This window comes from Scophthalmus maximus, chromosome 1, assembly GCF_022379125.1.
Source record: "Scophthalmus maximus strain ysfricsl-2021 chromosome 1, ASM2237912v1, whole genome shotgun sequence".
NCBI lineage: Eukaryota > Metazoa > Chordata > Actinopteri > Pleuronectiformes > Scophthalmidae > Scophthalmus > Scophthalmus maximus.
In genome coordinates, this window is record NC_061515.1 from 24,270,335 (window position 1) to 24,298,312 (window position 27,978).

At 42.0% G+C, this 27,978-nt stretch overlaps 1 protein-coding gene across 1 annotated transcript; it reads left to right on the forward strand.

Moving 5' to 3' along the window:
• Positions 1–136: 136 nt before the first annotated feature.
• Positions 137–27,945, forward strand: LOC118311826 (pseudouridine 5'-phosphatase). Its single transcript, XM_035635919.1, has 4 exons — positions 137–265; positions 1,141–1,359; positions 4,624–4,853; positions 27,101–27,945. The coding sequence occupies exons 1-4, from the start codon at positions 196–198 to the stop codon at positions 27,275–27,277; spliced, it is 696 nt and encodes a 231-aa protein (XP_035491812.1). The 5' UTR covers positions 137–195; the 3' UTR covers positions 27,278–27,945.
• Positions 27,946–27,978: the final 33 nt, after the last annotated feature.

Consider the following 27,978-nt stretch of genomic DNA (forward strand, 5'->3'; position numbering starts at 1 on the left):
TGTTTGTTTCAACTGAGCAAGTTTAACAATGAATGCGTGAAAAGTTTTTTTCGTGGTATTATCGGCGCGCCACTAGTTATTATTAGCTTTAAAAAAAAAATGTGGAAACTCAATTATCAGTGTTAGTTTGTTTTTGTCCCCCTTTTTTTTCCCCCGTCACGTTCAACACGGAAGTTACACTCGCGAGGGGGAAACATGTCTGTGTCGAGCGGCTGCTACAAACCTGTGAGCCATGTCCTCTTCGATATGGACGGATTGTTATTAGGTCTTTATGCCTAAATTAATTGTTTGTCTCTCGTCACGTTGTCCAGTCGCACATATCCATGACAGCGTATCACAGTTAACCACACTGTGTTGAGTTAGCATTACATCGTTTGCTTAGAGAGGGAAATCGGCACCGTTGAAAAAATAATGTTCCGTGTTGCAAACTTTTAGAAACAAACAAGGTTCCTGGTTGACGTTTACCCGAACTAAAGGTTCCCACACAAGAGGCGCGCTGTGACGGCGAATCCTTTGAAAACTTAGAGAGTTAAGATTAGAGAGAGATTTACATTTTTATTTATTTTTTTATCATTCAGACATTTGCCGAATTAAATATCGTCATCTACGCACGCGCACGCTAAGCCCTGGCCTCTCATAATAATAATAATAATAATAATAATAATAATACCTTTTATTTATGCGTGCCTTTCAGGAAACTCAAGGACACCTTACAAGATAAAAACAGATGCGGAACAGTAAAAACAGACCAGACATAAATACAGCAATAAACAACAACAGACTAATAGAGTCTATATACTCTGTAAATAGACTTATTTTTGAATGAGGTCCTCGTCCCGGACAAGGCCAGACCTCATTCAAAAATAACTCTATTTACAATTAAATGAAATACCTCTGGGCTGCCATTTAATACACATTGAAAGTTCACAATGCAAATCCACAAAATGCGGTGTTCGTCAGGAAGCTATGTTTAATGCTGCACTTTCACATACGACTAGGTCACACAGCCAAGCTTTAGCCTCTGTCCATTTTGCAGGATTTAAAAAAAAAAAAAAATGGGTCTGTGGTCCTGTTCCAGAGGTTCCACTCTTTAATCCTACGTGACGTTGATTTGTCCCTCCTCTGTCCTCCTATCTTCAGACACGGAGCGACTGTACACCGTGTCCTTCCAGGAAATATGTGACCGGTTCGGGAAGCGGTACACGTGGGAGGTGAAGGCCTCGGTGATGGGCAAAAAGGCTCTGGACGCCGCCCAAATCATCCGGGACGCCCTGGAGCTCCCCATGACGGCCGAAGAGCTCCTCGCCGAGAGCAGACAAATACAGGAGAGGATATTCCCTTCTGCCAAGCTCATGCCAGGTATTCTTAAATTTGCCACTGCCACGGTGGATTGCTGCCCTTCCTGTGTACGTGTTTGTGTGTGTGTGTGTGTGTGTGTGTGTGTGTATGTTGTGCCATTAATGCAGCCATTCAACCAATGGGGCACGTTTGCATTTATTTGACAACACATTTTTTCCCCCATTTTCTAGCTGAACAACTGTTTTTCTGACTTTTTTCCCCCTCTCTCTCCTGTAAACTGTTAAAAATAACAACCAGTAACAAGTTCAAGTGGGTGTTCACTGTTACGGCCCGATGTTCGCTTTTAGTTTAATGTACGTATCGTATCGTGTATCTGTGCACAGCTTCACCTCACACTACAATAAGCCACTTCATGAAAACCTACGTTTCCCGCGAAATGGGACAGTCAGAAATTGGTTCAGAAATAACAGCACATCCAGTGAGCGTGTCCACTTTTGTTCCACAAAGATGGTAATTCAGCAAGGTGCGGCGGTCTCTCATATAATTGAATTTGTCAATTTGATGCCTGGATTTCATCCTCAGAACGTTGTGTCCTTATTGAATTAAAATGGAGAACATTTCATTTGCGGCAGTAATGCTGTTGTACAAAGATGAGAAAAGCCGCTGATTGTCAGGGTCGACTTAGCAGAACCATTATGCAGATATTCATTCCTTTTGTCGGCTCCGTCCTAAATGCATCGGGGCGCCGCTGTTCAGCTGCTGTGTACCATTGTACCATTGTACGTTAGCAATGCACATTAGTCAGGCACGCACTGAAACGCGCTTCCTGTGGGCAGATGTGATAAAGAGCTAAGGAAACTGTTCGCAGAGACAGCCGCATGCCATGCACGCTGGTACATTCAGGTACTGTAGAGCTTGCTCTCTCGGATAGGGATTTTTCGTTTCATTTTATTTTTAATGGACTATACAACATATGGCGTCTGCAGGTCTTTAAATAGGTTTTTAAAAAGCATCGAATTCAATTAAATGCTTTTTTACAAAAAGTCCCTTTAAAAGTATTGAAGGTAATTTGTCTCACAAGATCTTTGATATTGTTTTCTCACATTTCAAAAGCAGTAAAAGAACAAGATGTTTATGTGTCCAATTGTAAACTGTTGGGAGGCATACACAGTACCATTTATAATATTTATCATCAATCAATCAGTCGAATTTTATTTATATAGCCTTGTTAACAAATTACAATTTGCCTCATAGGATTTAACAATCTGTCCAAGGCATCATCACCATTCGACCTCCAGCTTATGGAGATGGTGATCAGCGATGTCATTTAACAGAGTTTGGAGGAGAAGTGGAAGTAACGTCTGACTTCAGGACCACAGGAAAACGTCTTTTTCACCACATTTTGGAATGCTCAACTCAAAAAAAAAACAACATTTAATTGTATGCTGAAGGAAGTATTTTTTCACTGCTTCAGACAGCCGCTTAAGTTTGCAATTTTTTTTCAAGAGTGCTTTGGCCAGGTATTACTGCGCCAACAGATATATATATTTTTTAAGGGAACGTTTGAAAATGTGGCCAAAAAGACATTTTTCGGTGGTCCCCTCTACTACAGTAAAATGACATAGCTGATCACCATCTCCATAATGTGACATTAACTATGCATAAGTGACTCATACAACCCCACTTCAAAATCACTGAACGATCCCCCTGAAAATGATGTGCGTTGGCTTAAGAACCCTAATCATCCAAATTGGCCACATGGTGGCACTTTAATTAAGTTCAACAAATTCAATTTTGGAAAGACTACGCCCCGCACACCGTGACTCCGATCGACTGTCACTGATTTGTGACAGGTGACAACATTTTGCGCCAAAAGGGCAATTTGTTACCAACCTGTAGGGGGCGCCACAAATTCCACAAACGTATATGTCTATAACCACTGAACAGAATTCCACCAAAATCGGTGTGCATGCTCCGGGGGGCCAAGTATTGATCAAAAATTGAGGCGCTATCTTGATTCGTTGAATTGGGCCCGGCCTATAGCATATATGCTAATAACTCAAGATGCCTATCACCTATCATAACCAAACTCATTGGAGACCTCTCAAGCCATCTGTTGAATGAACACAAAGGGTTTGGTTTACACCCCATGAAGGGGGGACGTAGTGCAGAGTCATATCCAATCGCCTCTTGCTGCTATATTTGATCTATTTTTGTCACTTCCCTGCGTCCAGCTCACGTCCATTGATTGGCTTAATGAGGAAGCAGTTACCACCAGCACAACACTAGACGGATGCATCAGACGTGATCTGGTCCATATTGCTCTGTTATGATATTCAACTATAAGCAACGGGTCATTTCAGCCTCCTCATTCCTGAATAGGACAATGCTCCCATGCTATTGCTGTCTTTACAGTCTTTGATTAACATAATGGCATAATCATTTTAATGAAGTTAGCGGAGGAAGTCTTGATTCTGCCGAGTCGGCCCCACCTCCACTATAAAACAAGTTTGGGTCTTATATCTTATTCTGTCAGCATGTTGCAGTATATTTTCCCTGTAAGAATATTCTTATCCTGTAGCTATACCTTAGTGGTGGTCAGAGCTTGGGCTATGGGTAGGCACAGCAGAGACAACTGGTTAGGGGTAGGGAGTATTGCAGTGTTCAAACTCACCAGTGCAGTGTTCAAACTTTTTTTTACCTCCCTTTACACGTGCTGGTCTACTGCCAGTTAGTTAGTTTGTATCACTGTGGTACTTGACTTTTTTGACCATATATATATTTGACGGGGACAGGGTTTTATCTGGGAGGGTTAGGGAAGACACACTGCATGGGGTCTCAGATAAATAATACTCCACTTATAGCATAGCAGCGGAATAACCAGGAGTGTGGTTCCCCTAATATGTGCAATGTGAAGCAGCGGGCTCTGTTCTGACGGATGAACAAACTTTAATAAAATAGATGCAAGATTCAGAATTGGAATGCGGCTGTGATATGAAGTGAAGCGGTGGTATAGAGCAGCACTGTTTACCGGCTGCAACAGGGATGCATTCAGTGCCCGCGCTTTCTCTTCACCTAAAGGTGTGCATTCTTGAGGGAGTTTTAATGATAGGTTTTATAGACTCTCATCCTTGAAACTGTAGATCAAAAACCTCCCACCACTCTGCTCTGCTCTCAAGGCACCATTGAAATTAAAAATAAGAATAAAAATGTATTCAGTCTATGAGGGCCTGCATGGAAGAATTTTTACTGAAAACATTGGCCTTGTGTAACTGATATATTAGTCTAACCCGGAGCCTCGCTTTGCAACATGTGTTCCGCCAGGTGTGGAGAAACTGGTGCGCCATCTCCTGAAGCACGCGGTCCCCGTCGCGGTGGCAACCAGCTCAGCCGATGTGACGTTCCGGATGAAGACGGGCCAGCACAAAGCCTTTTTCAGTCTGTTTGACCACATTGTGCTGGGCGATGATCCCGAAGTGAAGAACGCCAAGCCTCAGCCCGACTCCTTCCTCGTCTGTGCCAGCAGATTCAACCCTCCTGCTCCTCCGGAGAAGGTAAGTGCCACAGATTACAGACGGACCCCGGTCTGAATTCATGTGTGATGTTTAAATATATTCTCTGCAGGGTCAATCCACTTTGCCGGTGTTTTTTTTTGAAGTGATATTCAAATGGTGAACAAATGCATAAAAGAGTCAACGGAGGGCCGCGAGTCTGAGTAACTAGATGCAGATTTCAAACTTTCATACTGCATAAAACATCACAGACCATCCGGGTCAATTTTCTGAGTTTATTCCATAATGTGGTTCCATCATATAACAGACAATCATTAATCTACAGCAACGGGAAAGGGACATTTTAACTGTATTCTCGCTCCTTTACATCAGTCCTTAAACTATTGAAAGCCGCTAATACAAGTTAAACGTTCCAAAATGTCAAAACATGGATGGAATTAGTGCCATCGAAGTTTATATCGACCGTGTCATCAATTTCTATCGAGGAAAAGTTATTTCGCGATAATTATCGTTGGAGTTTTATCGCCCTGCCCTGATTGGACTACACCATGATGAAATCCACTGTATGGGCAGTGTCGCGGCAGATACTTGCCATTGTCGCAGTGTTGTTGATGTATTGCCCTCGCAGACCATCTACAATGGCACAGGGATTGCTTTTACTGCCATGCGCTCAGAAGTAACCAATAGGCTAACCGTCCTCCAGCGTCGCCATTGTTTTCAATTTGCAAGAGCCAATTCCGGGGGGTTCTGTACACTCATAGCTCATAGTGTCGTTCCCTCTAGTTGAATCTCGGGGTTGGTAATATGATCCTCGAGCGCTCAGAGCTACGCCGTTCCTTTGCTGCAGCTGGGTGGAGGAGACGTAAGACTTGCATGTCAACAGTATGTCTAACAATATGCACAGTATATGTGGTTGTGTTCAGCTGCCGGTCGCTTTTTATTCACATCTAATGTGCCCCGTTTGCTGTGATAGCAGGCCGGACTCCGCTGTGGCACTTTGATCAAAAGTGGCAAGCTTTCAGGGTTCACGGGCTGTTTAAGATGTATTCTCAGACACTCTGGAAGCTTTTCGCAGTGTTGAGTCACTCTTAAATAGCTGCCAAATATCTCACTAAAAGACACCTAATAACTGTGTGCGGCCTGACCTACTTTGGCGAAAAACACTCACACTGAGGATCACGTGTAAAAAAAAAGAAAAGAAATGGTAGTGTGTCTGGTGGTTTGAACAAAGTGCATGATTTTCATTCTGTTCTCCTAATAGTGAAATGTTCTAGTGTCTTTTTTTTGGTAATACGCTCTATGTGATGTACATTTTCACTGGAGAATCACTGCCTAGGCCTGTGTTCATAATTTATTGATTTTGAAGTCCAGGATTGTGGTCCAGCGGTAGGACGTGGCACCGGAGACTAGATGGTTTCAGACTTTGAAAATAGAATAACTTGGTATCATGAATAAGACAAAAACTGTTACAATGACAAAAGCAGCCGGTGCTGCTGCGCTGGTAAACTTTCCTGGGAGCTGCGGTTTATTTGCAGCCCAACAAATTAATTGTTGTTTACCTTTATTAAAATTACAGAAGGGGGTTTCAGACTCACACGGTTAGTTCTGCAGTTGAGTCTCATTCATCCTTTATGGACGGTAAACCCCAGGAACGTGTCTCACCTCTTCAGAGAGACTGATGAAGTGAACGCTCTTTGAAAGATTGCACTGAGTTACAGACGCTTTTTGGAGCAGCAGGTAGCATCGAGGTGGCGTAAGGACTGCTTTTTATATATGGAAGGATATGCTTTGGGTGCATTTATTCTTTTCACCTCCACCAAACCCATTGGTCATGTTTTCCTTATCCCCAGCGAGTGGGGATAGGATGCAGCAACTGCCAATGAATCAGGCGGGATTCATCCTCTTCTTCTTCATCGTAAAGGGAATTGCCGCTCGGGAGGCTACTTATCATAGCCAGGAAACATCAGTCAGTATATATGCACTGTCTCCCTTTACAGACATTATGTCCTCCAAACAAATTGCATTTGATATAAAATAGATGGTGTGTTCTCTCTAACTGATTGAAGCATTAATACGGGTCGTTTCAGACGTAATGATGGCGGCTGTCTTGTTCAGTGTTACACAGGAATAAGTCTCTTCCTTCTGTTTTAAACATATTTCTTCTTTTCCCCTTCATGGGCTTTGTACACTAAATTGTTAATTTTTGCCCTATACCAGCTTGGTTTTGAAAACGTACGCGTGTCCTGCTAATGCAGAGCAGCATGTGACGGTAAACCAAGTGGCAACCCACCATTGCGTCACCCGTTGGTTTGTGAGCTGCCGTTTTGAAGCCTTGAGTTTTTGCATTTTGACCATTGTTGATTATTTTGATACCGGACGTAGAATTGGGGGTGGGTCTGACTTAGAGCTTTTCCACTGCGCGCCCACCTACACCTGCACCCATGCACCGATTGGACTGACCAGCTGTCAATCACGCTGTATCCACGCTACGGTGCTTCATCGTCTATTTTACCCTACACAAGGCCACAGTTTACAAAATGAACATCATGATGTTATGAAGAAGACTCAGAACGAGTGATTGAACCATAAACTCTTTCAGTAAAATGTTCACTGACGTTATAAATCAGTTGAGAAGTAGAGTCATTTTCGCTTCGGGCACTTCAGGTTTCATATTCCAGACCTGGACTACGCATGTGTTCATTTTTGAATATTAAAGTGCTCAGCAGGCTAGTAACACTCTCAGGAAAGTCCAAAAAAAACAATTGCCACCAAATTAAACAAGCCCCTTTGTCATGAACTGATGAGACCACACAGGTTATTATGGCTAAAGAAAGATAAATTTATTGAACCAATATTTCACTTTAAGCAAATATATCTTGAACATTTTTTAAAATCAGTATTTTCAGCGGTTTAGTGAGTGCATGTGCGGGGGTATGAGTAATGTGAGTGAATAAGTGAAAAGGATGAACAAAACCTTAAATGGCAACACAAACCAAAAAAAACCCTGCTGGCTTGGAGGAGTAAGAGAAAGAAAGGGAGAGAGAGAACTGATTTTTCCAGTAGACACAAATAGACACATAATCCGGCAGGCAGATGTGATACAGGAGTGTCTCAGCTGGCAGACACAACACTCTGCCTCCTGCACAGGAACACAGACACACAGGTTAGAAACACAGAGAAGCAACAGTGGTGGGACGGGTCGTCACAACAGTCTATGCGGTAGACGGATACAGTAACTACTGTTCGACAAATTTTATTGAGGCCCAAATTAATGTTATGTAACTTGTACATTGTGTGTGTCATAAATACACACCGACCTTTATATATATATATATATATATATATATATATATATATATATATATATATATATATATATATATATAGGTAAACCGAAGAAACACACACACACACGATGTCGGCTCTTCCTACCTTATGCAACTCTTTGTTTTTTCCGTTTGTCACCAAGATGTGAGAAACAGGCAGAGCGGCGGATACGTGTCACATGTTCAGTCCGCTCAGGCAGACGTAGATTTAGTAATAATGGGATATATATACATATATATATATATATATATATATATATACAACCCATGTCGTAGACCCGTGGCCGAGATGTGTTTGGCGGTCAAGTTGTGTGTTTAATACGCCAAAGCAGGCAAACAGACTGTAACACTGATTTTCACTGAGACTGAATGCTCCGTCTGCAAACAATGTGTCAATGTCCCATTGTTGTGATGCTAAAAGATAATGTTACGACACTGTAGCAGTTGTACAAAATAGTACTACACGCACACTTTTCTCCGTCGTTATAATTGAAGTGGCTCCAAATGTCGATGGTTGTTTGTTGCCGTCATGTTCATTTCTCCTCACCGTGTGTTATCTCATCTACTTCAGCCGTAGCAGTGTACAAGCAAATAGCTGTGTCCAGTGTTGCACTGTTGGCGGTGTGCTCACGGAGCTGTTGCTCATTAAATGCTGAATCACCAGAAAGAGGATTTGAGCGCGCAGGAAGAGCAATCTAAAGAATCAATCAATCAATCGATCGGACTTTATTTGTATAGCACCTTTTTATACAGGTTAGTGCAGTTCAAAGTGCTCCACAGTTGACTGATGAACTGAAAATGGGACAAATCAAATGCAAATGCTGACAATGAAATGCCACGCGATAGATTGTAAAAGGTTTAACAACGATAGACGGTGTTTGCTGTAGCCAAAGTGAAGGGGCTTGAGTATCATACATGGAGAACCGTCCGCTAACATGGGAGTTAATATATCTAGGGTACCCTGTCACCATGTCTCCCTCTCCTCATGCTCTTAAGAGTTATTTTTTTTGGAGGACTCTCTTAAAAAACTCCAGCACGAATGTGGCGATTCAAATTTTGTTATTCTAATCATCAGGGAGCCTTAAAAACAATCCCAACAGTAATTTGTAAGGTGCTATATTTCAGTAGTCAGCCTTGAATAAGTGTGGCAGATGGAAACTGATCTTTTCTCCCCAACACACAGTTACGTAACATGTTCATCATTCAGCACTCCTGCCAGAGCCGATGTGAGAACCCTTGGCCTTTATAAAAAGGGATTGGTAACATATATCACATATAAAAACTTGCATTCGTAATTGGCTTCTGGATAATATGATAATGATAAAGGGGCAGTCAAAAAAAGGAAATCATTTAAAAAAGAGAACAACGGTGGCATTTCTCCTCACACAGCATTTGGACATTTACATCCTAATTTAACGGGGAAATTCGAGGCATCCAATAGATATATTCTCACTTACTCCTCTCGGCTCACTTTAAAGCCTTCTTTTTTTTGTTGCTGCAAATAGGTCCGCCTGAGGCACGGCACACCTGACTTTTTAATCTGCAGCCAGCCACGGTTAGGGCTCGCATTTTTCTTGATGAGATATGAAACTGCGGCTCAGAGGGGGAATCGACAGAGTGTTCAGTGGAATAACGAATGATGATGCGTCACTCCCCTGCTCCCCGCTCCGTGACAGACGGGAGGGGGATGGGTGAGCGGCGGAGACGCGAGACAGAGGGAAGGAAGGGGATGGAGGGGGAGGTAAACCGAAGAAACACACACACACACACACACACACACACACACACACGATGTCGGCTCTTCCTACCTTATGCAACTCTTTGTTTTTTTTCGTTGGTCACCAAGATGTGAGAAACAGGCAGAACGGCGGATACGTGTCACACGTTCAGTCCGCTCAGGCAGACGTAGATTTAGTAATAATGGGATTTTCTGAACAATTCATACTCTTTGTTTTCTTGTCAACAGTGAATGATTTTTTTAAACAATAGGACTGACAAACTGAGACTTCCCTTTCTGAATGATGTGTACAAACTGCCCACCCTTGCTGGTATGGAGAGTTATTTCCTCGCACACAGGTGCAGAACGTGCGAGCTAGTTGGCCGCCTTGGTGGTGAGTTCCGGGTACAAATTTTGTTTTCCTGATGCGGCCAGACGTATGCCACCTTAAGGTTAGAAAAAGTGGTCAAACTACAAAAACAGCACATCCTGCCTATTCTTTTAGCCCCCTTTTTTTTTCATACATGGTTTTAGTTGTGTTAGCTGATGGACTAAACATGGGAGGATCCCTTTAGTCAACAGGGTATTGCAGATTTCCCTACTCAAATGACTATGTTATCTGCAAACAAAGCTTTAATGAACCTTTAATGAATTTCATACAGCAAGTTTAAGGTGGCAATCTATATCGGAAACCAGAATGGTACTCAGTAGAGCTCATACCTCCGCCAAGGTCCATCAGTCTACTTATGAAGCCACATTTAATTTCAACAGATCCAGATTTTGATTTGGATCCACACCAAATTGCACTATTATATATATATCAGTTTCCCTACATATGCCCACTTTTTTGTTTTGTTTATCAAGACCCATGTTTTATTCCCTTAGAAATTTGTGAAAATGTCAAAAAGAAAAACCCACCCTATGTCGCAATGTTAAGGAAAGTGTTAAAAATTCATGGATCTGTCTTTTTGTCTGCATCCGCCCCAAAATTGTACGTTTTCTTTCTTGGCCCATGCACCACCTTACCTCCAAGTGGAAATCTGTTCGCTGATTTTTGCTTAATCCTGCTGACAGACAAACAACCGAACAAGCGTAACCTTTTCGGCGGAGATAATCAAAATAAGAGAATGGTTAATTTCAGAAGTGTAGGGACAGATCTGTATCTAATCTCACCTAATAGTTTAACACAAATACATGAACATTGGTTTGGTAAGAATTAGGTATAATATGTAGTGTGTGTGTAGGATTCTCGTACGACCTGATGCAATATAGGAAGAGCGAGAAAAGTGTAGCGAGCCCTATTCACAATGCTTTTATGAAAATGTTCCCTGCGGCAAAGCAAATATATTGCAGGGGCTGATTTAATGTGATACCAAGGATGCCAGGGGCCGAGCGGAGAAACGCTCACGTCCCTCACTGTGAACACCACAGTTCACTGGCCTCACAGGTGAGTAATGTGGTGTCGACGCCGCTGTCAGAGCTGACCAAAAGTGAAAAGAAAAAGCACTGCGCTCTTTCCCGTGGAGAGCACAGACATTTTTCATAACTCCAAAGTTAACACTGTTGATAAGACAGGAGATTTTACCATAGGTGTGCTCGGCAGCCTGAATAAGATTAATGAAACATGAAAGTGAGCTAGTTCATGCTCCTGCTGATAGGGAGGGAGCGAGGAAGGGAGAACTAGTTCTTCCCCTGTCATTAATCATACATTACACCTGGGGAAGGCTTAATAATCCAGATATTCAAATCAGGCACAATTAAGACATGAACTTTTCCATCTCAACATTAAATTGGCCCATTACAACCCTCACTGAGCTCACCATATTCCCCCCCTTACCTCCAAATGCACACCAGCCCATAGATTTTCTAATGCATATGTGTGAATTAAGGTTTTTATGTCAAAACGTTACATACACTGGAGTTAAAAGTTTGAGGTCACTCTGTAAATGCTTCCTATTCATTGGTCATTTTCACATTACATTCATTTAGCTGACGCTCTTTTTTTTCGCCAAAGCAACCATAAAGATATTGTCCTGGACTAAGTTGCAGTCTGAACAGGTGAAAACGACCGCAAGTTTGTACGGTGTTAAACAGACGGGACTTAGTCGAGCGGTGGCTGCCCACCCCTCGCAGTGAGGGAGTAGCGGAGCGGAGTGGACGGGCTGGGGTGTAAGGTTTTTGACCATGGGACATTTGTCGAACGGTAGGCAAGTACCAGTGCAGGGCGGCGGAGGGGCGGTGAAGTGCGGGGGAATTTCGGTAGGTTGAAGCCCAGCATTCTGGATGAGCTGCAGAGGTTGGATGGCACGTCAGCAGGCCCGCTAGGAGGAAGTTGCCTGCACCAATACATTCTGCACTGCTCTTCCCAGAGCTCGCACTCAATCCCTCCACTGACCGTGTCTTTACTGGTGTTGTTGATTCCACTCATCATGTGCCTGCTGTCACGTGAGACTTTCTAGTTTTAGTTTAAGATTCCCTTTCCTCTTTTCGGATTAAAGATTTGTTTGAGATATTTGTCATTATTGGCGAAATGTTTAGCAGTGTGTAAGCAATTAAATGTTTAGTTTTGTTTTTATTGAATTTTGTCTGAATACAATAGCGGTTGAGTCTGAAGTCCTGCTTGAATGGAAACGCTCTCATGGGCCTGTGTAGACAGCTGTATTGTTTAAGATCACAGCATTCTCGTTCCGTCCGCTGTGTAGCCGGGCGACTGAAAAGTGCTTTTTTCTTTTTAAGGGTGCCTTGAGAAAGCGGAGCAACGTGTTCTTGAGCTTTTCTGTCACAAGAACATTTGGGGCTAGTGACAACAGTGTGGCGTTGAGTGCCTTTTAGCTTCCGTGGTCCTGGCGAGAGACGCAGTGGAGCCTACCCACTCAGATATCTACCGGAGTGTGAGGATGCAGGCAATAGAGCTGCCGGAGCTCCCTCTACATTCACTCCGAGGTAAATGGGACTGCACTCATACAGCGCTTTTTTATTGTCTTAATGACCAGTCAAAGCGGACTCAATATGCAAATAATCACGTGCAAAAGACCTAACGCTTTATTGTCTTTATCTGGTGGGAGACAACAATGGGCTTTCTGTGCCTAGTCTGACGGAAAATTTAATAAAGAAGAAGAAGAAATCGAAACAACACAGACTGTTTCTATTCACGTCCAAATCGCCCAAGATGTGTGACCCACTCGAGTAGTGAGATGAAATATCTACCAGATAGCTGATTCCTAACTAATTCCCTCATATCCATCCCTTCCTTTCTCTTTGGTACTTTAAGACATGAGACAGACATTCTGAGATGAGCTCTGATGACAGAGGAATCAAGGCAACTCACTGTATTTGCCAAAAGTTATATTCTTGCTCCATTAAAAAAAAATATTTGTGTATGTGTGTGTGTGTGTGTGTGTGTGTGTGTGTGTGTATGTGTATATATATATATATATATATATATATATATATATATATATATATATGCACAAAACCCTCAGGCTCCCAAGCCTCTCGTAGAAGATCAGTGTTTGAAGGAGGAAACACAAGAGAGGGGATGATAAGCATTATATATATATGTACATTCTCACTGTGTGACAGGCAATACTGATTGGTAGTGTAATAATAATCATTGTTATTATTTTTCATTTAAATTTGCACTACCAACACTGAATTGCACTGGTGGCATCTGTAGTTAAACAAAGCACATCATTATTTTTAAGCTCTATATCAGTATTGGCCTAATCCAGTACCAGTCACCCACACACACACATACACACACACACACACACACACACACACACACACACACTGATATTATACACTTATTTTCTGCAAACTGTACATTTCACTATTTACAAAGTACAGCTATGACCCCATACATCTGTAGATCATGATATTGCATGAAATACTTTTTATTTTTATTTCATTTTTTAAGCAGTATTTACCCCTACCATGTATTTCTTAGAGGATTTGAGTTATACATTTCACCTAATATGTGTTTATTTCCTTAGATCAAAGACAAAACAAGCTCCGAATGCAGCTCTGTCAAAATGTTATGATTTTTTTGGGAGTGTCAGATGATTATACGGCATTTCCTTCCAGACACCAATCAGTGAACCTCAAAAGGGAATGTTGAAAGTTTTACTGGCCTATTTCTCTGTCACAACAGTTTTATCACAAGCCAATTTCAAACCACACAGTTTGGTGGAGAAGAGAGTTAAGAAAAGCCTTCTCCGAGAAATGAGGGAGAGAAGGAAAAGGTTCTCACACAGGGCGGATAAGGTAGGCGAATTCCCTGTTGAACACAGGAGCTTTGTGGATGTGCAGATAATGATACTGCAACAACACAGCAACTATAATTCAGGACCTGCCCCACCCCCTTTGCTTTTATTGGCTCTCATCCCTCAGAAATCATCAGGGCTTTATGGATTCTCATTCTAAAGAATCAGTGCTCGGATCCAACAGGAGGGATGGGGGGGAAGAACACACAGTTTCCAAGCTCTGGAATTCCAATCAGTCATTCATAATTTTAGCCATTTCATTTCTCTCAAGTCTGGTGCTTGATTGTGCCAGATGGCCAGGGTCCCTTCATAGAACAGTTACATCTGTTGTCGTGGAGAGGCCTTTGGAAATGATGCACGGCGCCTTAAATGGTTCCCGGAGAACATTAAGATACAGTCCTTAGAGGTTTCGTAACAGTGCTCAGGCCGAGGGGTTCGCCTCGGTTACCTTTAGGATTAAGCTCTGACAAACTATTAGGGTTTGGGGAATGGTTTAAAGTGTAGCGATGGCCAAGTTGATTTAAAACCACTTAGCCCACACTCCCCAGCTCTCTGCATTCCTCTTATCTACTCTAGCGTACAAGTTGCTCAACTTGCATCCGGATACTCGGCTCCGTTCCTTGTCCCTGTTTGTATTTTCCTGGCCGGATACTTTATCATCACAGACTTCAGATATGCGGGCTAAGTCCGCAGCAGCGTCTTCTTTAGACCACAAGCAATGCAAAGGGCGGCTATGAGATTTGCAGACACTAATTTTTCTTTTTCTGTATAAGGTCCTTGAGCTGTTTACTGGCTTTTCTTTGAGCCAATTGCAATCCCTTTACGCACAGCACAAGTTATCTCCTAATGAAAATGTGCTCAGTGATCGCTGCCTCTGTTGTGATCGCACTGTGTCAGTCAGTAAATGCGTCAGTTTCTTTCACTGTTTCTTCACAGTTAAACAAAGAACCATTTCAGCTGCGAATCAAAGCAGGCGACTCCAAACAACATGCAGACTGAAGCTTTACATGATTCCTTTGATTCGTTTTTTGTTGTAATACTAATAAACTAGGATCGTGACATTCATTTCTATAAGTCTGCACTAATATAATTTTAATAAATGCAATGGGAAATAGTTTTACCTGATTTTTTGTATTAAAAACGTGTTCATTCGCATTCAAATATACCAACAATAATCCCCAATATATTAATAATAAACATGTCATACTGCATTTTACTTAATTTTGTCCATTCCGAAATACAAGTTGAAGGGACTAAATTAAATGCACAAATTGTTCTTATGAAAAACCCTAACCATATTCAGGTGAAGCTCAAAAAATGTGAATATTTTGAAAAAGTTCAATATTTTTCTTCAGTTATTCAAAAAAAGTGAAAAGGTTATATATATATCTATATATATAGATATATATATATATCTATATATATTGATGCATTTTAATTATCAACGTGGCAATAATATGGGCAGAGTACATAAACGACAATATAGAGGGTTTTTTCTTTCTCAAAATCTTTCTCAGCATTGGAATATGACACATCAAACATCTGTTTGGTGGAATTCATTAGAACTCGAAAGGCCTCAGGGTCGACCTTGAACCACTTTGGATGAATGTGTGACCTTTGAGATATGTTGCTGATAAACACACACACTTGCACGTCCTGTTCTTATCCTCCGTCGTAAAAGTCCGTCTATGATCAGCACTGGCTTTATTTTTTCTCCGCTCTCCACAACAGAGATGATGAAATGTTACACATTCTTTGCTCAGGCTGCCCCGGGGCTCCGGGATCATTTGGAAGATGCGATGGGCAATCTGTCACTGTCGCTTATTCACTCGCCACTGCGCGCAGGACACAGACGCATGCATGATGCACACACACGCATTACAACTTTATCGGGGAGCGCGTTCGTACTTGTGTGTTTGACACACACACATGAGCGTGTCAGCTTGTTAACGTGTCACATCATGTATCAGCCGCGCATCTCAGCTATAACAACAGCCGTATTTTATTGCGGCTGTTGCCGTCTTCCTTTCATGGCTCTCTTGAGAGCGAACGTGGCAACAACTCTAGGTAAAGCACATGATCTGTTTGTTCACACACAGTGGGCAAGTCAATCATAAGAGACTTAGAAGGTTGATGCATTATGTTCTGTGAAATGTGTGTTTCGCAATGTGTGGAATGTTTCATATCTGTGTACATTACGCAAATACGCAAGACCTTGTATAGATTAACAGAGATCTCATTCTGTTACAGTCAGTGCTTTGTTACACTCCTTTTGGCAAGTATCAAGAGCTTGTAAATCATTTTTTTGTAGCCGCTAAAAGACTAAATTCCTGATTTTGACCCTTTCTTCCTGGCTTCTAGTTTTGACATTCTCGGGTCGTCGTCCGTGCTCCACTGCTCTTCTAAGGTAGCCACAGATTTCCAACCCTGATTTCCAACCCTTCAGCTGGCACCTCTTGAGGTGGTCCATCGTGGACTCTTTTTTTTTTTTTTTACAGCAGTGTGATGTTTGCTTCCAGAATTTGATGATATCTAACTGATTTCATTCTTCCCTCTACCATTGAAGCGTTCCCCCTGCCACTGGCTGCAACACAAGACCTCCACCCCTAAATTTTAAGTTGGAGAGGTGTACCTTTCATCACATTCAACCATTGCCCTTTGTACACTGCTGTGAAAAAGTAATTGCCTTCTTTGTGGCATTCAAATGTCAACTAATTTTGATAAAGACAACAAAAGTAAACACAAAATGCAGCATTCTGTTTATTGAAGATAAATAGCTGATTTTGCAATCCTTGGAAAGAACAACTGCAATTAAGTCTACTTACATCGCTGTGGAGGAGTATTCCCCACTAATCTTTTGCAGAATTGTTTAAATTCAGCCGCATTGGAGTTTTGTTTTTATGCTGGTTTATGGTCTTGGATTAAAGTCAGGACTTTGACTCGGCCACTCCAAAACCTAATTTTATGTCTTTGAGGCTTTCGGAGGTGGACTCGCTTATGTGTATTAGATCATTGTCCTGCTGCATAACCTAAATGCGTTAGGTCCCAAACCGATACGGTTATGTGATGATACTAATCACCGTGATCATTTTGGTCACTATAACCATAATATTACATTTTCATGCCGTTTCATCTCTAATTACGAGAATGGTTTTGCGTTTGCAGATACTATTCTGTGCAACCGTATATCATATGCACGTGTGGGGTTTTTTTTTTTCTTGTCACCTTGTGTTGGGGTAGCTACTCGCTTAATATAGACCTATGTCACAAGCTTCCAGAGCCATGTAGAGAGTGTGCTCCCACCAGAGTTAAGTGTAATTCAACCAAGCACGTGCGCTGTCCTTGGTGTCACATGCCGACAAAGTTGCTAAGCAGAACGAGCTACAAGTCGAGCACAGCAGATGTACAGTATCAGCTGGTAGTCAGCAGTCTCAGTGCTGTAATAATGAATCCCCCAGAGGCTTCTTGGTAGAGCGGTGTTTACGGCTCTCCCCTAGAAAAGACTATTATTGCAGCATTATTAGAGAAAGAGAAAGAATGTTGACTCCTCTGCAGTCACCATTTGCAGCTGTGTGGGTGCTTTGACTAATTGGTTGACGTAAATACACATATTTGATTTCTTTTTAGTGCTAAATAAATTTGTATTTACAAAGTTCTTGAGAAAACATGCAGCACATTCTTAAGCACAAGATCAAAATTATAAGTATCAAGGTGCTATCACACCTTCTCTATTTTGTACTGTTAAATTGGAAATTGAAATTGGTTGTTTTCCTGCATCTGCCCCTTTGTCGAGATCTTTTGTTAAAAGTCGATGGGTTCTTTCTTGGCCCATGTTCCACCAAGCCACCAAGTTTCAAGGACACACGTTTAGTAGGTTGTCATTTTTTTTTGCACAATCCTGCTGTCAGACAAACAGAAAAACTGACAGGGAGGAAAACATTCCCTCCTTGGTGGAGGTGATAAGTGGAGAGAACATTCTCCTATGGTTTGTGGTGATTATTCTTGATTTTTTCTTTATGTGAAAAGGAACTGAACCAAGGGAAATAAGTACTTAACTCAGGCAACATATCAGACGAATTAGGACCAGAGTGAAGGACTAAGTGTGTAAATTGTAAATGAGCTGTATTTCCTCCTCAGCAGGATTTGACCTGAAAGTAAAATGTTCTAATCAGATTTTTTATTTGTCTAGATTGTGGAAATATCGCTTACCAGTTGGGTAAGTCATTTGGTCAGTGACATGATTTTTGTAATTTTCTCTCTGCACACCACCAATGTGTGGGCAATACACTGACTGTGCTTGGACACATTAACACAACGGATAACTAAGATCACAAGAGAGGAGCGGTGTGTGGAAGCTGAACCAGGAGCCCGTATATTTGGGCCGCAGAAGCAAACTCCTCATCGGATTGGGCATTACCGTAGCGGCGAGGAATAGGGCCGTTCAATTTGTGAGCAAAGCTGCGGTTTATTTGGTGTGTTGTGTTCTTTTTGTTTTTCGAGAACCTCACTGATGCAACGTCGTCCCCGTAGTTGAAAGTCGTATTTGATTCCCTTTCGCAGGTTTTGAGAGTGGCCAATCGGACTGCATTATTGATACGCAAACAGCTAAATAAGGACGTGTCTCCGTGTTGGAGAGTTAAAAATGCAGATCAGGCTTGTGCACGTGCAACCGGTCGCTCAATGAGCGAGGCTTGTTAAAAAACATACAGACCTCATTGTTGGTGCCTCCCGCTGCATCTACCGGTTCGTCATTTGACTTAAACATAACGTGTATTCACATTTTCCACACGCACAAAAAAACAAGTAGGTTTTACAAACAGCTCCTATTCAAGGCCTTTGCTTTGTGTTGACTGTATTGTCAGCACAAATTGTGCAAATTAGATTCGTCACTTCAATCGAGAAGACTCTCCCTACCATTTTTCCATTTTTAAATCGTTGATTCAAAGTAGTAAATATGATTACTGAATCAAATAGCCCTTTTTTATAATAAAATGAAACTTAATCTCATCTGGTTTTGACTAGACTACTACATTGTTTTACAAGATCTATAATCCCCACTGGAAGCTTCTTTAAATTCAGTTTAATAATTATAAAAACATAATTGAAGTCATTAGATATTTCCCTGGGGACTGCTAACAGAAATATGCACAGTAGCTGTGATTGTCTATTTGATTAGAATATGGACTCATCTCACCGGTGGAGTGAATGTACATAACACAGCGCCGTGCGGACCCCTCAGGCTAAAATGACTGTACCGCGTCTCGTCTTTGCGCATAAAAGAACTGATCTCTCTGACTATCTCAGCGCCTGTAAAACCCAGCTGAAATGTAGAGGGACACCGCTCAATTATGCCCGCCTCGTGGGAAGCCGCCGGTTGTAGAGGCATCCTCGTCGAAGCCAGCAGCGGGGTTTGCAGCCAAACGAGGCCTGGATCCTCTCCAAATCGCCGCACGCAGGCATCGCTGCTGTCATCTCTCCACAACAAGCTCCCCTGAAGGAGTCGACTGTGTCTCAGTTAGTGGGCCAGTTGTTTTTTTGAGACAATAGCAAAGGTTTCGCGTTTGCATCTGTGCCAACCACAAACACACACACACACACACACACACAGCTCACAGCTCTGGCCTCACCCCACATCCCCTTTGTCTCGTCTCATTCGCCGCTGCCGATTTGGGTACACAGTGAGTCCAGATTATGCTGCCTCTGATGAATCTTGCGTGCTTTTTGGGGCGCAGGCCTGTGGACAGGCTGTAAATCTTCCATGGCACCTCATGAAGCAAGGGGACCAGCAGGTGCCGCGTCTCCCCGCGGGGGAAAGTGAAGGAGAGCAGTCGGCGTCGCTCGCAAACCAGCTCAGAAGGCTTTCATGTCGTATGTCTGGAAGAGTCGGAGGAGTCTTTTTTTTATTTGAAACATGACTGTTTGTTCCTTCGATCCAAATAGAGACGTGATGTATTAAAGAGCGGCATTTAAAGCTCAGGCGAAACTATATCGCACGTTATTTTTTTTGTCCTTTGGGAAGAAAACTCAGTATCCAAAGGGGAGAAATGTGCATTTGTTATTTTTTGCGACGCAGCCACCTGCCATGTGCAATTCTTTTCTTCTTCCTCACAGGAAATGATTTGTGAAAACAACATCTAATATTCTTGCTATTGGTCATTCAGTCCACAGTCCGTTTCCTTCGAATAGCTCTTCTTGCCTTTGGATAAGCCCTTTGTGTCGATGGTGTTTGGATTTTGCTATGATCCGCCGTGGACATTTTGTGTCATTGCGCAAAGCCTCAGGAGGCAGTTGGCGATTTTTTTTTCTCCAGGCAATCTAGGTCACTGATTGTCAAAAGTTAAAAATAGTTTGTTTCAGAAAGGAGTGGAGTGGTGTTGTTTTTGATCAGCCGGGCCGCTCTCTTCGATTCCACAGCCTAGTCTCCCTGAGAGTTGTGTTATTGATTTGTGGGGGTATGCACATTTTTAATGATGAAGGATGGCTGCTGAGTGCCGACTGCATCTACATTGGATTAGAGAAATTAGATTGGACTGGGAATGGAGTTTGGCTCTCATATGAATGGTAAATAATGCTTCAAGTCATTTTCCACCTAACTCAGTGCTACTGTGTCAAAACGTATGATTATCGTCATGATCCATGAATCCAAATTTTTTTTTTGAATATATTGATTTTCTTCTGCACTTGGTCAGAGAATGGTTGAAAATAAAATGCAGTTAGTCATTTTCTACTATTCCAGGTTGACACCTTCAAATGTCTTTGTGTAATTGATGAAGGAAAATCGAATCTTTTAGCCACCTCATTGATGATAGGAATAATCATTGTAGCATCATTTTCATGTTAACTCTGATGTTGCAGGGTTCACCATTCCTGATAAAGTCCCGTTGTGGTAGAAATGTGTGCACTTAACTGTTTTCTCTCACAACAACAATTGGATTCATATGTTTACCGAATGGACCAGGTGAGTTTGTACAATCCAAATCTCTCATTATCCATAAAAGATTCTCATGTTATATGCGCATTTTGGCTCCATAACATCATCTCTGTAAACCAGATCGAAAACCTGATGATAACACAATTCAGGGTGAGTGTCACTACAGGCCAGAGTGGCCGTAACATTTAGAAACACCAGATAATGCCACCTGGTTATAAAAGCAGGTAATCTCAGAATGCACCTTTCCTACGGTGGAAATCTGCTGAGCTGCTTCTGAAAATTAGAAATGCAACTCTCTGAAATAGAAAAACGCAACAGTCATGCTCACCTTACGCAGCCATCGGCCATGTGTGAAATTAAGCAGGGTTCAAAACTCTCAAGTTTCCATTGTCACAGCTGCTTCTGTTGATTTTTGAGCGTACAACTTATTGTGACATTTCAAATGTAGAGGTTTTCTGTCGTCCATGCAGATCACTTCTCTTTGAGGGGCTCAAGATCAAACCTGGATAAGGATCCTGTGTTTTTCGAGCAAGACACACAGGTTTTCTTGCGTGCGACTTGCCCCTCGCGTGAACACGTACTGTATGTATCTAGATATTTGGCTGATTAGCATTGGTTACATTTCTGTGGGAGATATGTATTGACCAATCACTGATTGTTTGTCTTCCAGAGTCAATATTAAAAGGTTATTCTGTCTGTGTGTGAGCTGAGACAGCAGATTATTTTGGCTGCGATCTTTGTGTAAGATCCGTCTCCTCATAACTGATCATTAATGGCTTTATTAATCTCCTCAGTAAATCAGTGACTGCGCTTAGATTTCCAGTGTTTTTATTGCTGCCGCGGATTCATACCTTGCATGAGGAGAATCGCTTCCTTGTCGACAAAGTAGAAGCACGACAATGTTCGTGTTTTACTGCAATGCTTTATTTCAAACTCAATTACAGAGCTTTTAATCTCAAAAGCCGTATTCTTTGGCCCAAAGATTATGTTTCTGCTTAACAGACCACTGAAATTGTAAACAGAAAGTAAACATTGATGTCTGTCTGTGTCCGTTGCTTCATTAGCACATCAGACGGATGCGACTGCAGCATGTTACTTCCTCTGTGTGACTGCAAGTGTTGAAGCCGCTTGAGCCACATTTTTCCCGTTGCTTTAAAAATTGCCGTTCATTTCCGGGGACACTTCGGCGGCTGTTCTCACAGGAGGGAGAGCCTGTTAAAATCTTTTATCTCGGCAGTAGCCTCGAACATAATGTGTATTGAGTGGCAGACATTCTGCTTTTACTTGCACTGTTCTCCAGAAACCTTTAAGACGTTGTAATTGACGAATGTTCCAAGTGCAAGTGGCAGCCCACCGTGACGTCAACCCTTTGGTTTGTGAGCTGCAGCTTTGACGCTTCGAGTTTTGCATTTTGACCATCGCCATGTTGTTGTTGTTTTTTGCAACTGGATGTAGAATTGGGGTTGGGTCTGACTTAGAGCTCGTCCACTGCGCGCCCACCTACACTTGCAATCATGCACCGATTGCACAGCCCAGCTGTCAATCACGCTGTATCCACGCTACAGTGCTTTAGCGTCTATTTAACTATAAATGAGACCATAGTTTACTAAATGAACATTTCAACAGACTTGAAACTAGTGATTGAACCATAAACTCCTCAGGAAAATGTTCACTGACGTTATATAATCGTGACTCCTACGACTCCTACGACAGGTCTCCACCACCCATAAATGCTGTGCATACTTACAAGGTTCTCCTCAATCACACGTACGAACGATTTAAGAACAAATCTGCAGTTCCTGCGGGAGGCCCATTGTCTCTTATATCTGTATCTTAGAGACGCACACATCGATTAAATTGCGATTTTTACTTGGATTGTTAAAACTTTGTTCTCCAACCAAAATTGCAGGGTCTTCAGAAAAGAAAAAAAGCTTTTGGGAGCTTTTTTAAAAAATGCAATCAAACAGCATCTGTAAAGGAGCATTGGCAGGTAGAATATGTCGACACTAACATTACTGATAAACCTTCAGACCGATGAATCTATTACCCAAACAAGCTTCGATCAATCGTTCTCACAGCAACAACACACCCACACCACTTCAACCCCCTTGCCCCTTTTTTATCACTCGGGAGAAATGGATGCCGTAACGCCTTGCCACCATCAGGCTAGGCCTGTGCCTTAGCTTTTGGGTTGCAGAGCTTGCTGTGTCCCGTGTCTGAGTTCATGCATATACTTGGTACAGACACACAGTGTTGTCCATTCAACTACAATGGATTTTTTTCTCCATTTTCTGTAACTTATATTTATAATCCACAAGAGCTATCAATCCACTGTGAGCTGCAATGCATCTGTGTCTGTTTTGATCCATTTCAATACGGCGCATTGGAAGCAGATTAAAAGGTCATTTCGCCAGCTCATCGGGTAATTACTAGTTTTAATTGCTCCCGTCCAAGGGAATTAGCAGGGGCCCCTCTGTTGTGCACTCTCAGTGTTTCCGCCCGTCATTGTTCAACATCATCCAGTTTCAGGCTTAGTGACATCACAGAAGTCAATTAGTGTATAAAAGAAAGTGGAGGAGGCCTCTTTATTCTACCTGAGTAACAGAGTTGAGATGAAAAAACGGTCCTCGGGGCTCCCGGGCTCGAGCTTTCCTTTGTTCATACTGAAGTTCCGTTCCCAACTACAAATGTCTTGCTTTTTTTAAACCCTATAATGAATTCACTATCCAATGTTGGTAATAAAGAAAAAAAGAGGCATTTCCAATTCAAGTCAAAGGCATTTTGGGGCATAATAAAACAATGGTCCTCGATCCCGCCGTGAAACGAGTTCTCAACTTCCAACCAAAGACGACCCCGATTTCACTCAACAAACAACAAAATACAGCATGAAACAACAAAGAATTTGAATGTGACTTTGTAAGCACCTATCTAGATATCACATGTATGTATATAAACATGCAAGCCTTTATTTTATATATATTTTACACTTTTTTTTGTAATGTCCCAAAGTCTGGTCGAATCTCTGTGATGAATTCTTATGTGACAAATAAACTTTTTGTTGAAATGCAATAAGGTTCAGTATACATTAACAACTAGACAGGTCATTTGTAAAACATCCCATATGACTAGTACACATATGATTTAATATATTACCCGTTTTCTGATCTCCTACGCCTATGTTTAAGGTTTGGTTGAATTTAGTCAACTGAATGAGCTATAGGGAACAGAGGTTTTCATGGTAGGAAGGAATTAACATCAGCTGAGGTTTAGGAGAAAGGGAAAGGGATGCAGTTAGTCATGTTACTCGCACATATACTGTACATTCAGATCAGCGGGTTGTATATTTAATTATGTGGATTTTACGTAATACCTACTCTGTCCTTGTTTTGAATGTGGCATTCTGCAGTCGAAGTTTCCATTGAATTCAGTAATACAATGGATTCCTTTCAATTTCTAATTTGCGCCCTGTTCTTGATTTTAGAAAAAAAGATCTTAGCAACACGTGCGTAGGATCTGTCCCTGAACCGTGTACTCACTTTATTCATTTCAGTCCGGAACTCAGAATTCATACCAAAAACATGAACGTCATAAAGATTATTCTTAGTCTTTATGAATTTTGCCTAACAACATTTCTCTGCAAACCGAATGTGTAAATACCAATGTCCCTGCGTCTGTGTCCAGCTTCAAGCCTTGTTGAACGCTCGGCGTGAACCATTCCTCCTGACCCCTCGGATCGCTGAGCCCTCATGCCTTCCCTCTCCCTGTCTGCACACTTCTGGAAGTGTTTATTGGATACTGAAAAACTGATTAACCTCCCGGTGTAGGTTCAGCCATATTCATTTACTGCGGCTGTTGGAATGAAACGTATTTTCAAATGCCAATTAGCCTGTTTTCCATATTTTCACTTGGCTTGGCCGATCACAGTGACAGAGCTCTGCCTCACAGAGTACATCAATATCCATATTTTAATAGACGGGATTCACTGAAGCAGCAACAAGTTTAAAGATAAACCTCTAGCATACATTTATAGTAAATCCTAAAAGGATAACAGTTTCCCTTAAATTCACAAAATTTCTGGTTTTTGGTCTTCCGGCACTAATTGTCAACATTGTTGTTATGGTTAAGATTAATTAGCAGAGACTGCACTGACCACATAGTGTCAAATAAGGATTATTGACACCACTTCACAGTGGCGTGCATTGATTTTTACTCATAGGCAAGCAGAGCTGCGGAACTCCCCCTCACCACCACCAAAGCCGCATCTTAGTGCATGATCAGCTGATAACTACACAGCGGGTATTGTGAGTTCGACCAGGGCGTCTCAGAGCAGTATTACTGACGGGGGTGTCTCACAAAAGGGAAGCAGATGAAAATCAGACTTTTCATCCTACGATTTTGAAAGTGGGGATATACATAATTAACTATTCTTTAATGGGCCACTCTGGAAAGTCGCTATTTCTGCATACCTGGGACATTGAAACATCTCGGGTATCAGCACACAATAGTATATGATATAAAATATAATATATAATGTGATACATTTTACAAATGTGCTTGACTTTTAGTGGAAGCAGAGAACATCCACTGTAAAAAAAGACTATGACATTACCAATGACATAATAAGATAAATGTACAACTTGTTGATGTATGAAGATAACACATGATCATATAAGGGTCTTATTACGTTAATTTGTTTGGAAAAAAATTGAAATCGTTTTTGAGACAGTAACTGTCTCCTTGGCATTGATTTTCCAAGTCTCCGTACTCCATTCTTCCAAAATATGTTCTCTCCTTATGTGTTTTGATTGGGGCCAACGTTTAAGACAGCAGTAAAACTCCAAATCTCCCATAGCTGCTTAATTGGGTCGAGATCTGGTGACTGTGAAGGTCACAGCATATGATTCACATCATTTTAATACTCATCATACTGTTCAGTGAGTCCTCTTGCCCTGTCGGTCCCCACCCAACTGGGCAAGTTTCTCCACTTATTGTTCTGGTTTGTCATTGAAGTGATGTCGTCGCCCGGCTGTAGATGCACGAAGTAACCATATGTAATGATGATACATTGAATGCAGCACTTTAACTACATGGCGCACATGTTTACACTGGATCTGCAGTATAGCCATATTATGTTTTATATTAACAGTCAAATAAGAAGCAAAGTTAAACATCATGTACTATCAATTATTACAGACTGTAAATAAATACATTTTCAAGTGTGCAGTGGGCTCATTGTTGCCACTAGTGACCATTTGCTGGAAAAACACCCATTTACAACTGCTGCTCTCACCAACTGTTGAGTACCTTTACGTGTTTGCCTCTATCCGCCCTCTTGGGGCAGTCATGATGAGCCCATTATGGTTTGGCACAACCATGGACTGTATATAAAAATGGACTTTAGTCACCGGGTCCGGAAAATGAAGCCCACGCGGAAGTGCCTAAAACCTGTATTCTCTGGAATCACCAGCAGAGGGCGACTCAATATCATTCCACTGGGACTGGTAGGCATATACGCTACACACATATCCCAGAAAAGGGGAAAATAAATTGTAGTAGTATTATGATTGATAGAATATAGGTAATGCCTATATTCTATCAATTGTTGCAGAAGCCTGGGCAGCCCCACTTCCTGTTTCCACAGCCCGAGAAACAAAATCAAAGAGTCGTCATCTTTCTGACGCTGTCAGAAAGTCTTTACATAGTCATTCTTAAACGTGTCATGTCCAGCCTCCTGATATCCACAACACCTCAAATCAGTTTCGGAGTGAAAGAACGTCTCTGAAAATGTAAACAAAGCCAGAGAAGCAGGGCTGCAGGGGGCTACCCTTCTTCAAATGGTAGATTAAAAGGATATTTCACCTGGCAGAGGTAAACGGTACCGCTCCGAGCAGTGTCAAGTTCATCCCGCTGAAAATGTTCCCCATTTCCCCATGTTTGTTTGTTTTTTTCCCCCCTCCGCTCTGCAGCGTGTGCAGGGGTGAAATCCTGTAGCCCTTAATAGGCTTATAGGATAATATCACTTTGTTTTCCACTCTCTCGTCCTTGCTCAGTGCCTGGTGTTCGAGGACGCGCCCAACGGCGTGAAGGCGGCACTGGCGGCGGGGATGCAGGTGGTGATGATTCCCGACGATAACCTGGACCCCATCCTCACCCAGGAGGCCACGCTGCGACTCAGGAGCATGGAGGAGTTCCGGCCGGAGCTCTTTGGCCTGCCGGCATTCGACTGAGCCTCTGTGTCCTACTCCATTCCGATCACTCGAAGGAAACGGGGATGATGGAGTAAAACAAAAACAAAAACGAGATGATTTTCCTGCTTACCCTGCTGTGGGGAATGTTATAAGCTTTTCTCGCCAGCTAATGATATTCAGTTATGACGGATGAGACATCACATCAGTGAACAAGACCTTTAAGCTGTTTCACCTCAGGCCAGTTTATTAGCAATCCATCTTGTGGCTCCTTGCCCAAAGCTTTTTTAAAAAACATATATTACACTTCATTTGTCACTTTGCCTTAGGGGTGTGCGGATATTTACATGGTTGAGGTTTTTCGATATTTGCATCCTTACCTTCTGCCCCCTTCCCGCTAATGAAATCAATTTGTAGGAACAAAATCAGACCTCAAGCTGAGGGTTCAGATGACTAAGACTTCCCTACCTGCCGTAAATATTTGCCAGTGAGGTCTGTACGACACAGGGACACTGTCTAAAAAAAGTTCAATAACAGTTGAAATTTTTCATTTTGAGCATCGCAATATAAGTTCCATTCACACATTCATTGTACTGTACTGTACTGTAAATCAGAAATCCTATAATTTTGACGCACGGATGAACAGATTTCAACAGATGTTGTTGGAGGCACCCACCAACATGGAACTCATTAAATGGGCAGATCCAGAAGTTGTTGTTTTTTTCTTCACCGTCTTGGATCTT

Coding starts and splice junctions, on each gene's coding strand:
- LOC118311826 (XM_035635919.1), top strand. CDS start 196: ATGTCTGTGTCGAGCGGCTGCTACAAACCTGTGAGCCATGTCCTCTTC. Junction 266..1,140: donor TATGGACGGATTGTTATTAG/GTCTTTATGCCT, acceptor TCCTATCTTCAG/ACACGGAGCGACTGTACACC. Junction 1,360..4,623: donor TTCTGCCAAGCTCATGCCAG/GTATTCTTAAAT, acceptor GTGTTCCGCCAG/GTGTGGAGAAACTGGTGCGC.